At 57.9% G+C, this 13,588-nt stretch overlaps 1 protein-coding gene across 2 annotated transcripts in view; it reads right to left on the bottom strand.

Moving 5' to 3' along the window:
- ZNF710 (zinc finger protein 710) overlaps positions 1–13,588 on the bottom strand; it is a 64,301-nt gene that overhangs the window by 3,933 nt on the left and 46,780 nt on the right. For both annotated transcript variants that reach the window (XM_026510477.4, XM_057303631.1), the window contains exons 2-4: positions 5,778–7,269; positions 3,099–3,290; positions 2,457–2,631 (exon numbers count right to left, since the gene is read on the bottom strand). In XM_026510477.4, the coding sequence (XP_026366262.1) occupies positions 2,457–2,631; positions 3,099–3,290; positions 5,778–7,241 (1,831 nt within the window). In that variant the 5' untranslated portion in view covers positions 7,242–7,269. The remainder of the gene's footprint in view (positions 1–2,456; positions 2,632–3,098; positions 3,291–5,777; positions 7,270–13,588) is intronic.

Raw genomic sequence — 13,588 nt, 5'->3', positions numbered from 1 at the left:
ACTCTCCCACTGGTTGTGTACAAGCCGTGAAGAGCACACTGCCCTGAAAGAGCAATGGCAGCCATCTTGTGACCATGAGGAAAATCAGAGCTAATGCTGTGAACAGACGGAGGGAGCCTCACCCTGGTGTCATTGTTGAGGGGCTGAATCAGCCAACTCTGAAGAGGGCCTGGATTTCGAGTCCTTTCTGAATCTATTTCATTACTGTTTAAGTTAGTCCGAGTTGGGGGGGGGGTGTCTATTACTCATGCCCAGGGCATCTGACACACTGTGAATCTTCCTGACTTTATAAAACAAGGTCAGCTGTTCCAAATCTTAAAGACACTAGGCTCTGTCTTCCTCAAATCCTAGTGCCATACCTTCATATGGTACAGTTGACTAAACATTAAAAACAAGCTAATACGTACCATTTTTTACAAGGACATTGATCCACCTCCCAAATTATAGTTCCAATTTATTAGATGGTTCCATCTAGAATGTACCCTGCCTTCCTCCGGCATAAGTGTGAAACCTGAGCTTTTCAGACCAAGGTTATATGTGAGAGGCAGGTTGCCTTGGGTCCCAGCCATTCAAGTGCCAGTCACTCCTTTACTGCCTGTCATCTGCCGCAGTCAGGAAGAAAGCAGTCCTATGCATCCCGGTTATTGACCTCAGACAGAAAGAGCATGTCCCTTCACCACCCCCTGGGAGCAAGGTGTGCAGGGACAGCTGTTTCCAAAAGGACGAGTTCTGCGCTGGTCCCTCCTGGTGGGTTAGTTACATGGGGGGGGGGGGGGGGTCTGCTAGACTATGGCTGTCAAACCCCACTGCATATAGAATTATCTAAAGTGCTTTAAAGTGCTGACCCTAGGCCACGTGCCAGATCAATTACATTTGACTCTCTGGGGTTGAGACTCAGGCACCAGCATTTAAAAAATTCCCCAGGTGCTTCCGCTGTACAGCCAAGTTTGAGAACTAGACCTTTAGAGTCCAGATCAAAGGTTCTCCAAGTGAGGTCCCTGATCAGCAGCTTTGGTATCCCCTGAGAACTTGCTGGAAATGCAAATTCTGCAACCCTCCCCCAGACCTACAGATTCAGAGGCTCCGGGGGTGGAGCTCCGGGGGTGGAGCCCTGCCGTTTTAACAGATTTCCAGGTGATTCCAATGCATACGGAAGTTTGAAACACCACTGCGCTTCCATGCCTCTAAAACTCTACCGGGCAAACAGATCGCCTGGGATCTTTTCTGAAATGCAGATTCTGATTCAGCGGGTCTGGGGTAGGGCTGACTCTGCAGTTCTAGCAAGACCCCAGGTGATGCTGACACTGTTGGTTCTCGTACCACATTCTGAGCTGGAAGGGGCTACAGAGAGCACCCATATGCAGGCAACAGGGTGGGATTCTTGCTCACGAGATCGAAAACTGAGGACACCCGTGTCTGCCAGAAAACCCAGGCCACTCACTGGTTAGCTGCTGCAAAACCAAACCAGGGTTCCTGCAGCCAGCCCCCAACATCTGATTGCCTGCTAGTGAGTAACGTCACCCAGGCAAGTCAACTCACCTGTATTGTTCCCTGCTACTTTGTCTGAGAAGGCACGCCAGGCAGGCAACTAGCTCTAGACCGTACAGGGAGCCTTCCTGAGGCGCCATCAACTCTTTCCTCCAGTAGAATCTCTAAAGTCCCTCCTCCCCTCAGTACGGCCAGAGAGACTAATGTTCTTCCATAGCTGACGAGTGTGGAGGGGACAGGCTATCGCTCACACTTAGGGATGTTACAACACCAGCCTATGAAACGACTACCAACTGCAGAGGTGAGGCCCCTCCCCTGAATGCATGGCCTACACTCTCTTTGGCAAGCACTGTGAAGAGCGTGATGGACTGTGTTACACACTTTTTGCCTTGGCTGCTGGGAAGCTCAGAGCTCCCCCGGGCTGTCCACAGACCCTCCCATGGTACACTTGGGGATTGGGACCTCACCCGGCTTCCCTCATCTCTTCAGCTGCCCTTTTCCCTTTTGTTACTTCCTTTCCCAGCCAACATTTATTTTTAACGTCACTGTCATAGTCATAAAAGCGTCTGTCCCCCCCACCCCCGGGTGTTGTGATCTTCCCTGAGTTACCTAACTTCTCTGTCCAGTGTTGGCATCTGTAGGATGGGGATAATTAGCAGAGCCAAGCTCGCTGTGAGGAGCACGTGAGTTGATAAAGGCCTGGCACGCAGTCAGCACTGGATTGGTATCAGTCAGGCTTTTTATTTATCATTATTTACGTGAGCCCGCTGAAGTCCTTTGTTCTTACACAAAGGCCCTGTCGTCAGCACCAGGACCATCTTCCAGGGTTTCTCCTCCCTAGCCCGGAGCCCACCCCAGCGAGGTCTCAGGCCTGGCCAGCCTCCCCCACCCCCTGACCGGACAGGAGGCTCCTGAGCATGCCGTGACGGGACCGCTCCTGCGCCGTCCCCTGTGCGTGGCCCACCCACCTTGGCTGTCCAGGCCGATGTCCATGACGCCATGCTTGACCTTCATGTGCCGGCTCAGGTTGCCCTTGAGGTTAAACTTGCTGGAGCAGTAGGGGCACTTGAAGGGCTTGCTGCCCGCGTGCAGGTGCATGTGGCCCAGCAGGTTGTACATGCGGTTGAAGGACTTCCCACACACCTGCAACACACCGGCTCGGCGTCAGGAGCCCGCGGGGAGCCCGCCCTCCCTGAACCCCAGCCCCCTCCCACCACCCCGCTGGGGCTTGAATCCCACTCGCTGTGGACAGCACTCACTCTGTCCTCTCCTAGGTGACCCCAGAGGCCCGAGAGCCAGAGAACCGAGCCTCCTCTTGCTGGTCACTGTTCCACTCTCCCCGAGCTGGAGTTACCAGAAACCCAGGGCTGGGCTCTCGGACCACAGCGTCTCATGCCTGCACTTTTCCTGCCATGCAGGGACCTTCACCCCTTCCCCAGCCTCCAAAAAATACCACCTCAACAGCGTATAGGCTCTGAACACTGTGGCCCACAGTGACCCCCCCAAGCCCAGGCATTTTCACCCAAAACTGGGCTCCCCTGCTTGCACCGGCCAGGCCGGCTCTCAGCGGCTGCAGTCGTGCCAACCCGGGGGCCCTGGCAGCCGGGTACCTTGCATTTGAATGGCTTCACAGGCGAGTGTACAATCATGTGGGTCTTGAGGGTCTGCTTCTGCACGAAGGTCTTGAAGCAGATGTGGCACTGGTAGGGCCGGACGCTGGTGTGGATCAGCATGTGCCGCTTCATGTTGGCCTGCAGGGTGAACTCCCGGCCGCACACCTCGCACTTGAACTCCTTCACGCCCTGGCGGGGGAGGGGGGAGGGGGGGATGGTCAGGCCACGTGACGGGCATAGCCTCTGGAAGCGTGTGTGTGTGTGGGGTGTGCACACAGTGTCCGAGCGTACGCACAGCTTCCGGAAAGCGACTTCCCGGAGGGGGTGCTCCGGATGGGGACCACTTGTGGAAAGCCACTGGGAGAATGTTGGGGCAGGGCCACTGACTCCAGGAAGACTTCTAGTTCCTACCTACACACCTGCTGTCTCCCGCCCACCTGGGCAGGTGCCCCTCTAGGTTTGCACCTGTGCACCAAGGCAAGTGTGTTCATTCGTTCGTTCGTTCATTCATTCATTCGTTCATTCATCCAGCAACCATTTACTGGGCACCTGCGACAAGCCAGCATCACGCCAGGCACCAGGATCTGTGGCCAAGAAGTGGATCTGGGGCCACGGCCTGGTGGACCGTCCTCAGGTCAAGGGCACACATGTCTTTTTCCCCTCAGTGTGGGCTCTCAGTGTTCCTTGGGGTTCATGGAGCCCTTTGAGAATCTGATTAAAAGTATGGACGCTGCAGGAAAAATGACACTTGGATCTGAATACAAGAGTTCTCAACCCCCCTGGAGCCCATCCACTCAACCCCTTGAGAGTTTCCCAAGCTTCCCTGGTGTAAGAATCCACCACCATGCTGCACATACGGCCTCTCGGGAGATTCCTCCTGCCGCTGCCGGGCCAGCAGGCCCAGGAATGTTTGGTCTCAACAGGTCCCTCAGAGGACTCTTATCATTGGAGGAGATTGGGACACTTGGCCCCAGGAGACAATGATTCCAGGGGAAAACCCTCTGGTTTGACTTCAACATGGCCTGGAGGTGACCCCCAGAGCGGGACAGGGTGTTGTGAGCACAGGGGGTCCGATGTATTGTCTGGAGAGCAAAGTCAGGACAAATGTTGGGAGTTGATCTCTTTGCTGAGCCAGTAATTTAGCAGACCCCCAGCGGGACGGTCATGTGTGTGCGGTCACAGGGGCTGTCCCGACGCTTACGTGGGACAGAGTTCCGTATTATAAGGCAGCAGCGCGTGTGTGTCTCTCTTTTAGCAGACAGGGGCTGTGTGTCACGTCTCTACACTCGCCTGACACACTGACGGTGTGTCTGACCACCAGGGGGCCCTGCCTTGGGGCGCTGACCCCGTAAGTACATATTATGTGCACACTGTGCAAATTTAGGCTGACGACAGGGATGTTTTCGATTTTACCGGTCTTTGGTTTTTGTTCTCAGTTTTTTGTCACGGTGTTATTTCTCTTTGAACACTTTGCAGACTCGTGGGGATTTTTAGTAGAGGAGAAAAATGGCACAAGATGCTTATGGCTCCCACTCCCTTCCCAGCAGACACGAAGTCAGTCAGTCATCTGGTTTCACTTGACACACGGTCTGCTCTTATGGCTGAGCCCAGACTCTGCTTCAGAATCCTTCTTAACATCACACTGTGGGCAGCTTTACCAACCGACCGGGGGAGCAGCTGCAAAAAGCTGCAAGTCATCTGTGCTCTAGCAGATGTTCCCAGGGCAGGGAAGGCTGGATTCTCGGGCCAGCAGGCTCCGGCTGCCCCACTCACTGCTGCGTCCACTGTGAGAGGTGAGGACGCAGGCTGGACCCTAAGTGGCCCTACGGCTGCCATTACGGAACGAGGGAGCTCTCTTGCACCTTGAGCTGCAAAACGTGAAGCTGGTTGGATTTGGCGTGGAAACGAGGGGGCAGGCTAAGTGCCGAGCGAGCCTGTGGGACCCAAGAGGCCTCATTCCATCTGGACAGAAGGGCCTCTGGGAGGGGGTGACGGTGGCTGAAAGGCAGGGTGGCTGGTGACCGGAAGGGAAGGGGAGGACAGTGGGGGACAGTGGGTCAAAGTGATGTGTCAGGGACACAGTGGACAAGGACAGCTCCACCTTCCACCCCTACAAACTGTCTGCCTTGTTTATGTCCTTTTCCATCACAAATATTTTTCCTTCTGTCTGTTCCCTTTTAAAATGAAATACAGTTAAGCTTTTTCCTAAAGGGAAGTCACAGGTTTTGATACAGTTTTGTCATAACAAGGAGCAAAGGAAAGCTTCTCTCCTTCTGACTGTCTCGGTCACTGCCCCGTGGCCTCCTGGCCTCCGCGCTCCTGGAGGGCAGGCTGCTTTAATGATTTTCCAACTGGGTTCCCTGGGGCCTGCCGGGGTTCCTCCAACATTTCATTCAAAAACTTCAAAAAAGTAAGTTCTACTATTAAAAAAACACCCTGAATTTCAATTGTTATTTTTTTCCTAATACTCCTGCGAACGAATATGCAGCTCTAAACGTTAGGACGCGTTCATCTGCGTCCCATCTCTTTTGGCCCGACCTGCTCTGAAGCAGGACTCTGGGAAGCACTGGATGGAAGGCCAGCAGGAGGAGAGGGAGGAGCCTCAGACCGGCGAGGCCCCTGGGGCGGGAGAGCCGCTAGGGAGGATGTGGGGGAGGGGCAGAGGCGCCGGCCTACCTTGTGGGTGAGGGAGTGCTGCTTGAGGTGGTGGATCTGGCTGAACTCCATGCCGCACTCCGTGCACACGAAGGGCCGCACGTTCTGGTGTTTGAGCATGTGGTTCTGCAGCTGGCTGCGGTAGTGGAAGGACTTGTCGCACTCGAGGCACTGGTAGAGGGTGGGGCCCTGGTGGGAGGCCAGGTGGCGCTTGAGCTGGGTCAGGGTGGAGAAGTCCAGGCCGCACTCGACGCAGACGTGGCAGCGGCCGCTCTCGTGCTTCACCTCGTGGGCCTTGAGCTCGCTGGGGTAGGCGAAGCCGCGGCCGCAGAAGTGGCAGCTGTAGGGCTTGACCTCCGAGTGCAGCAGCATGTGGCGCTTGAGGTGGCTCGTCTGCGTGAAGGCCTTCTGGCACACCTGGCACTTGTGCGGCCGGGTGCCCTGGTGCGTCAGCAGGTGCGTCTGCAGGTGGCTGGGCTGCTTGAAGAGCTTGCTGCAGTGCGGGCACGAGTGCGGCTTGATGCCGTTGTGGCCCAGGATGTGCGTCACCAGGTTGTACTTGGACGTGTAGGACTTCTCGCACATGCGGCACTGCCAGCGCTTCTGGCGGTCACCCGCCTCCACCAGGTAGGAGTCGTCGATCTGCACGTTGATGTCCAGCCGGTCCAGCTGGGCCTTCTTGTGGCGCTCCACCGTCGAGCCGGCCGCGTCCGCCTCGAACTCGCCTGCCTCCTGCCACACGAAGCCCTGCTCCGGCTTCACGGGCTCCGGGGACTCCATGGTGGGGGGGGCCTCAGGATCGCTCAGGGGGGCCAGGTGGGGTGGCTCGAAGCCGCACTCGGAGGGCAAGGCCTCCGGCCCGGGCAGCGCCATGCCGGGCTCCGGGAAGCCGTCCCGGGCCGGGTCGGGGAAGTGGGGGTCGTAGGGGGCCGCGTCCAGCTCCGGCCTCGGGGCTCGGGGCAGGTGGCGCAGCGTCCGGGGCTTGCGGCTGAAGGCGCTGAGGTCGATCATCTTGACGGCGCTGCTCTGCACCAGGGCCTCGCAGCCGCCGCCGGCCACCTCGGCAGGGGCCTCCGCCGGGCCCGCGTCCTTGTCGTCCCCGGGCACGGACACCTCGTAGACCTCCTGCTCCTCCTCCTCCTCCACCTTCTCAAACTTGACCTTGGGCACCAGCCGCACGGGCGGCCGCGTCTTCCGCCGGGTGTGCTTCTCGAAGGCCGCCTCCACCTCCAGCACCTCCTCTTCTGCCGGCTCCTCCAGGGCCCTCCCGTTGCAGGCCAGCTGGTAGACGTCGGGGCCCGGGGGCCCGGGCTCCCCCATGGCCGTCCCAGACAGCTCGGGCCCCAGGTCCGGGTAGAAGGCTTCGGCGCTTATGGTGGCTCCGAAGAGCTCATTTTCCGAGACCAGGCCCAGCACGGCGGCCTGAGCCAAGGACAGCACCACCACGGCATCCGTCTGTGTCCCTGAGTCCATGAAGCCCTCCATCCCGTGACGGCTGGCTAGGAGGGCATCGCTGCAGGAGGAGAAGGGAGCGTTAATACTGCCGGCTTCAGGCTGCACACACAACAGACACACACGCATTCCGCAGGGGCTTGGCTAGTCTGGGGGGCGTCTGGCCCTGCTGTGTTTCTCCTCCTGCCTTGGGAACCAGACACACTTATAATTATGGGGACCCCTCTGTGTATCTGACCATTTTCTCTGTCACCCTGTGGGATCCTGGATCGGCCCTGCCCCCTTGCTGGCCTCAGTCCTCCCACCTGTAACAAGAAGGTGGCATTGTCACCGCGGTTCTCAAACCATGTTCCTCACAATGTCCTTCCAGAGGTCCTTCAAAAAAGCTGATTTACAATTGCAAAAAATAAAGATTCCTCTCTTTTAAAAATAGATTTTAGAGAACCCGTCTACTCTCGAATGTAATACACACCTTGCTTCAGCACACTCTGTAGCCCCCCTGGCTTTGGTCCCAAAGTAATTAATTTTGCACGGACCTTGAGGCCATACAGTGAGGTGTTAAACACTGTCACCATTCGTAATGGCTTGACCATATGAGTGAGGTGTTTTGGTTTTTATAAAGTATATATATTGCTGGGGGAGAATGAGGTGGGGGAAAATAATATATATATATATATATATATGGCAAAAACAAGGCAACACACAAAAATAAATTAGGTGCCAAGGTCGCTCTTGGCGGTTACCACCTATCAACGAAGCCTGATGCTACGCGACTGTGTCTCTCACAACAGGTGATCGTTCTGCGTTAGATAAGGATTACACATTTAAATATCTATATTTATGCCGATAAAAAGTACAGCTTTCCCTGATTTGTGCACTGGCGTTCCACGTAGGATGTGATCTGATAGAAGGCCCCGTGATGGCTAACAGGTCTGAGAGCACTTCCTCAAACGAATACAAAAGCCGGCTCCCAGGTTCGCAGGCATGCGCTCTGACCTGCCAGGTTCTTCTGAAAAAGCCAACGCACCCACCTGCTCAGGTCCAACCCCCCCCGCCCCGGTTCCAAACCCCAGGTGCACCGGCTCCCTGCCTTCCTGGGGGCGCAGTCTGTGTAACCAGCCTTTGCACATGGTTCTCCCATCGGTGCCACCAAGCTCCCGCTCCTCCACCAGCCTCCCAGGTTTCCCTCAAATTCCACCTGTTCCTGGGACTCCCCGGCCCTCCCACCGGGTCCTGGCACCCTCTCTGGGCCTCCCCTGGGCTGCAGCATGTGCCCCGGATGTGGGAGGGCCTCCTCCTGGGCCTGGGACACTCATCATGATTGCAAGGCCTACCCTTGCTCGGTGCAGACACATCAGAAGTGCTCCATAGGAAAGGGAAAGGTGTTACTGGGGTGGCTCCTGGCTGCCTGGCCAGCTCTGCTCCCAGGGTCAGGGTCAGGCGCATGGCGGGCTGCAGCCCTTCCTCAGGAAACCGGGGCTCGGGGCCTCGTGTCTCCCTCCCACCCCAGGCCAGCGGAGCTTCCCCTTCCTGAAACCGGCTAAAAATAAAATACCCCAGACAGGAATTTAGCTTCCTTGAAACGGACACTAAAGATTAAACTATTAATCTTCAAGCCAGGCTCTCGTGGAAGGGTCAGGTGGAACAGAACCCGGCTCAGGTTCAGGGTCCACTGGGAACAGGCCGGAGGGGCTAAACCTCATTCAGCCCACCCCCACCACCCCTGTTGGAAGGCAGCTCGGCCCCAAGTCCAAGCTCTGTCACTTACAAGGGGCTAAGAAGGGTCACTTCAAAGTCACTCTGCACCTCAGTTTCTCCATCTTAAACCGACCTACCCTTCGAAGGATCACGAGAGCCCAGAGGTCATAACTAGGCGAAGGGGATTCGTTAATTATAAAGCCCTCACCAAATGTAAACAATTAACTTATTTGCCCAGATCTCTGGAAGAAGATTTCCTGATGAAGGCCCCAGAGCAGAGAGATGTCTCCACTCCGGGGCCCCCCGTTCGGCATTGGGGTGCTTCTGCGATGAGAACTCATTCATTTCTTTGTGCAACAAATACTTGCTAAATCCCGGCTCTGGGTCAGGCCCTGTGCTCGGAGGTGCGAGGTGGGTGAGGCAGCCCCCCTGCCTCACGGAGTCCTCAGAGGAGACCACTGTGCCCACCGCGGCCGCCCTGTGGGGCAGCACCGTCCCCCGACCCGACCGCTAGTCTGACACAGCACCCAGTCTGACACAGCCCTCATGCCGGCTGTGGGTTTGAGCGAACAGCACGCTCAGCACTTTTTCTAGACTTCCCTGAAGTCAGGACCAACTCATCCCCAGCCGCGGAGCCGGCGCTGGGGACTTGGCCCTGGGTTTGGAGTTCAAGTCCGATTTTGCCCTTTTCTTGCTCAGCCGCAGCCCCCAGCACCCCCCAGCCTGCTTCTTCATCAGGGCGGAGGGGGCGCAGTGCCCACCCGTGGGGTGGTGAGCAGAGCGAGGACGGCAGTGTAAAATGTTAGTTCCCTCTCTGTCCTCTCCGCGGCCCCAAAGCCGGCACCCCCCCCTCCCCAGCAGCCTCAAGGGAACAGGAGCAAAGAAATCGTCATCCCTCTGGCAGCAGAAGCCGTGGGAGCCGGGGCGCAGGCCTGGCGAGGTCCCCCGTGGGGCGGGTCATCGTCCAGTTTATCATCCCCGCTAGGAGTGACCTTGAAGAGTGAAAGGGGCCTCTCCTGATGATCCCACCCGCCTCCCCGCCCACCAGGCGTCCCCTTCCTGTGGCACAGGCAGGCAGTTTTGACTTCGGGGCTGCAGTCCATGTTTCTGTGACAGGAGCCTATGCCTGGGTGTGAAAGGGGTCCTGCCCGCGGTTCTTGCTCATGAGGGGTTTGTGCCCACATGGGGTGGGACCCAGGCCTGCCAACAACTAACCCTCAGTGCGGGCAGAAGAGCTAGCTTCCCATTACCGGGGCTCACCAGGTTGCAGGTGAGCCATTTAACCCTAACAACAACCCCAAGGGGGGTGGGGGCGGGATGCACCCCATTTCACAGCCCAGGAATCCAGGGCCTCAGTCACATGCTCGAGGGTCCCGTCAGTGAGGGCAGATGTGGGTCTGCACCCAGGCCTGTGGGCCCTACAGCCCGGCCCCATGTGGGCCCCAAAGCTTCCAGCTCTGCTCCTTTAATCTGTGAAACCTGGTAGGTCGTGTCACGGCTCTGAGCCCGGCCTCGGCTCCCAGGTGCTGCCCTGTCGCCCCCAGGTTCCGAGGAGCCAGCAGGTGCTCACGGCTCCGGGCGACCTGCAACTGGGAAGCCTCAGAGCTGTCCCTGTCCGGCTGGTCCGGGGACCCCTCCAGGGCAGCCAGAGCCCCTCCATGGTTCTCTACTCAGACCTCCCTTCTTGTTGGAACCCTGCATCAGCCCTGTGCCTGCCTGGCCACTCAGACCCCCCTCCTTCCTGTGCGCCGGACAGACACTTGTCTGAGCAGAACCCCCCCCCACGCCCCGTAAGCGCATGTTCACTGGGGTGGCCAGGCCGGTGTGCGTGCACGTGTGTGTGTGTGTGTGCGTGTCAGATGGGCTCTGTTTGTTGAGACTGAGGCTCAGAGAAAAAAGAGGGAATCTAATTTACCTGCATTTTGCATGCACGCTCTGTCTACCAGACACAGAAACGAGGAGTGGGAAGGTGGGGACTCTGCAACCCAGTGTCGCCCGAGGACAGCCTGCCAGGTGTGCACCACCTGTGTGCCGGCACCCCCTCCTCAAGGCCCCCCTTGTGCCGCCTCCCCTCTCAGGGCAAGGCCTCCGACCCCACACTTGTGCTGGGGCTCAGAACCAAAGCTCACCCCAGTGTCCCAGAGAAGGAGCTCAGACCTCCGTGGGCTCTCCACGGGCTCGCTAGGAGGTGAGGGGTATCCATCTAGGCAGGGTGCAGCTTGGCATCCTGCCAGGACACCCCTGGTTCCCCGCGTGGAGGGAAAGGACATGGCAAAGGCAGAAAAATAGAGGAGATAGAATAGCTGCTTGGTTATAGCATAAAGACTGGGACTGGGGGTGGGGGGAAGGGAGGCCATGGGGGGGAAAGGGGAGAGAAGGGAAGAGGTGGAGGGGGGAGGTAGGGGGAGAGAGTAAGGAGGAGGCGGAAGAGAGAGAAAGGGGGAAGGGGGAGAAGCTGTGGAGGCCAAGAAACAAAAGCAGAGGAAGGGGAGGGAAGGAAGAGCAGCCCTATTTCTCAGGGCCCAGTGTCACCCAGGCCAGCCCCCTGGGGAGGGTCCCAAGCCTCACCCTCTGAGGCCCAGCAGGGGGCCTTCCCCACCTGGACAGGGATCCTGCCTGTCACTTCACCTTTTGCTATACTATAGGGGTTCCTGTCAACAGCGACACTCGTGTCAAATGCATTAATGGGTGACTTGCTGTGTGACCTTGGACGAGTCACCTGACCGCACAAAGTCTTGGTTTCCTCATCTGTAAAAAGGGCACAAGTGGCTTCTTGGAACGTTGAGGGCAGGTTAGTCCTTGGCCTACCTGCCTGTCACCCAAGGTCCCCTCTGCAAGATGTGGCTCCCCCCACACTGCTCTAGAAGTGCCTTTCCCATCAGTGAGACCCCCTCCACACACCCCTGCTCTGAGAGCAGGAGAGGGCTGGGGAGCTCGGGGGGGGGGGCAGTGTCCCTAGAACACAGACGGTAGGGCAGAAGGCACTGGAGGCCTGGTCTGGCTTGGGGCCCCTGGGAAGGAAGTGACTAGCAGGTTATTCTTTGACTAAATTCTACCACCAGGGCATCTTCTCAAAAACCAACTGACAGCATAGGAATGACCTGGGGCTTCTGCCAGCTCGGCCTTGGGATGTCCCCATGCGCCCCGTGATCCATTTACTGCAACGACGACCCTTGACGGTCTAGTAGGTGTCAGGGCCTGTCCTCTCATACAGGCTGCACGGTGCTCCAGACTTCCACTGGGAGGGCAGGTGTGGCTCTTGGCCCCTTCATCTTGGCCTTGAACCACCAGGTGGCTCAGAGGCCGTCTCCAGTCCTGCAACTGAATCACTGCCTCAGCCACAGCTCCTGGGAACCCACGAGGTGCTGGGGACTGGTCTTGGTTGTAGGGATACAGTAGAGAGCGAAATAAAGTTGCTGGCCTCAAGGAGCTGCCCCGAGTGGGCCCAGTTAACAGTGGAAGCACCAGGATTTCCGGGGTGGGGGGAGTGGGGGGGTGCGGCACGGGGGTCGGGTGGGGGCAGGGCTGAGGGCTGGGGCCCCGCGGAGACAGTTCAGGGCCCAGTAGAGAACAGAGGATGGTCTCACTCCTCGGTCTGGCATTTAAACCCTCTGGAATGTGGCTTCCCTTTCTGCCCCCCCCCCCATCCCCAGATGCACTGCTGGGGAGGGGGGGGGATATGCACATGCGTTGGGTGCCTGCGGCTGGGCCCTCCACCCCTGGGTCTGGAGAAGGGGAGCCTGGAGTGGGGTGGGAGGGTAGCTGGGCCCGGGGAGCAGAAAAGGCAGTCCCAGGTACATCTGGGGCTGTAAGCCCTAGTAGCAAAACTGCCCTCTGTGTCCTGGGCTGTCTTGCTCACTGCAGACTTCAAGGTGAATCCCCAAAAAGGAAGAGGAAGCAAAAGCCAGGGCTGGAGTCTTGTGCAAACCTCGGGGCTCCTTGCCACAGTCTCACTTCTGCCAGCCCTTGGGCCTCACTGGACTGGCAGCGTGAGGCCCGTGCCGAGGGGGCAGGTGGGGGTGTGGCGTGGCAGCCAAGGGGGAAGTGTGTGAGTCTCTGTCTGCCTCAGCTTCCCCTTTTCTCTATGGACCGATTTGCTGAGCCCGCCTCCAGGAGTCAGAGTGGCTGGGCCACCAACACAGCACCACCAACCCACAAACCACACAAGGGCCTGATGTAAACATACACTGGGTCCAGCCACTTCTTTTTACAGGTAAGGAAAGTGAGGCCCAAGGAGGGGACTGGTACAAGGTCACACAGTGAGAGCGTGAGGCAAGGACTAGAGTGTAGGTGGTGGGCCCCAGAGCCTACCCTCAGCACAGGCCTGTAGGATGAAGTCCTCATGTCTCAGTCTGCTGCTCAGTGTTGCCCCCAGCTAGGCTCCACCTGTTCCTCCATCAAGCCTTCCTGCCTCTCTGCAGTGTTTGCATGCACATGTGTACACACCCCCCCACACACCTGTTTCTGACCTCAGGGCCTTTGCACAGGCTGACTCCTCTGCCAGGCCCACCCTTCCTCTGCACTGACTGAATACCCCCTCATCCTTTAGGACTCCCCCCTCCAGGGAAGCATTCCTTAGCCCGTGGGCAGGGTAAGGGCCTCTTCCACAGCCTGAGGCCCTCAGGTTAATTTTCTTATAGCCTTGGCTGGGCCGTGGTGCCCCATTGTTTGCTCAAACACTG

This window comes from Ursus arctos, unplaced genomic scaffold (assembly GCF_023065955.2).
Source record: "Ursus arctos isolate Adak ecotype North America unplaced genomic scaffold, UrsArc2.0 scaffold_28, whole genome shotgun sequence".
NCBI classification, from domain to species: domain Eukaryota; kingdom Metazoa; phylum Chordata; class Mammalia; order Carnivora; family Ursidae; genus Ursus; species Ursus arctos.
The sequence above is the reverse complement of the archived record's forward strand: the minus strand, read 5'-3'. Positions and strand labels throughout refer to the sequence as shown.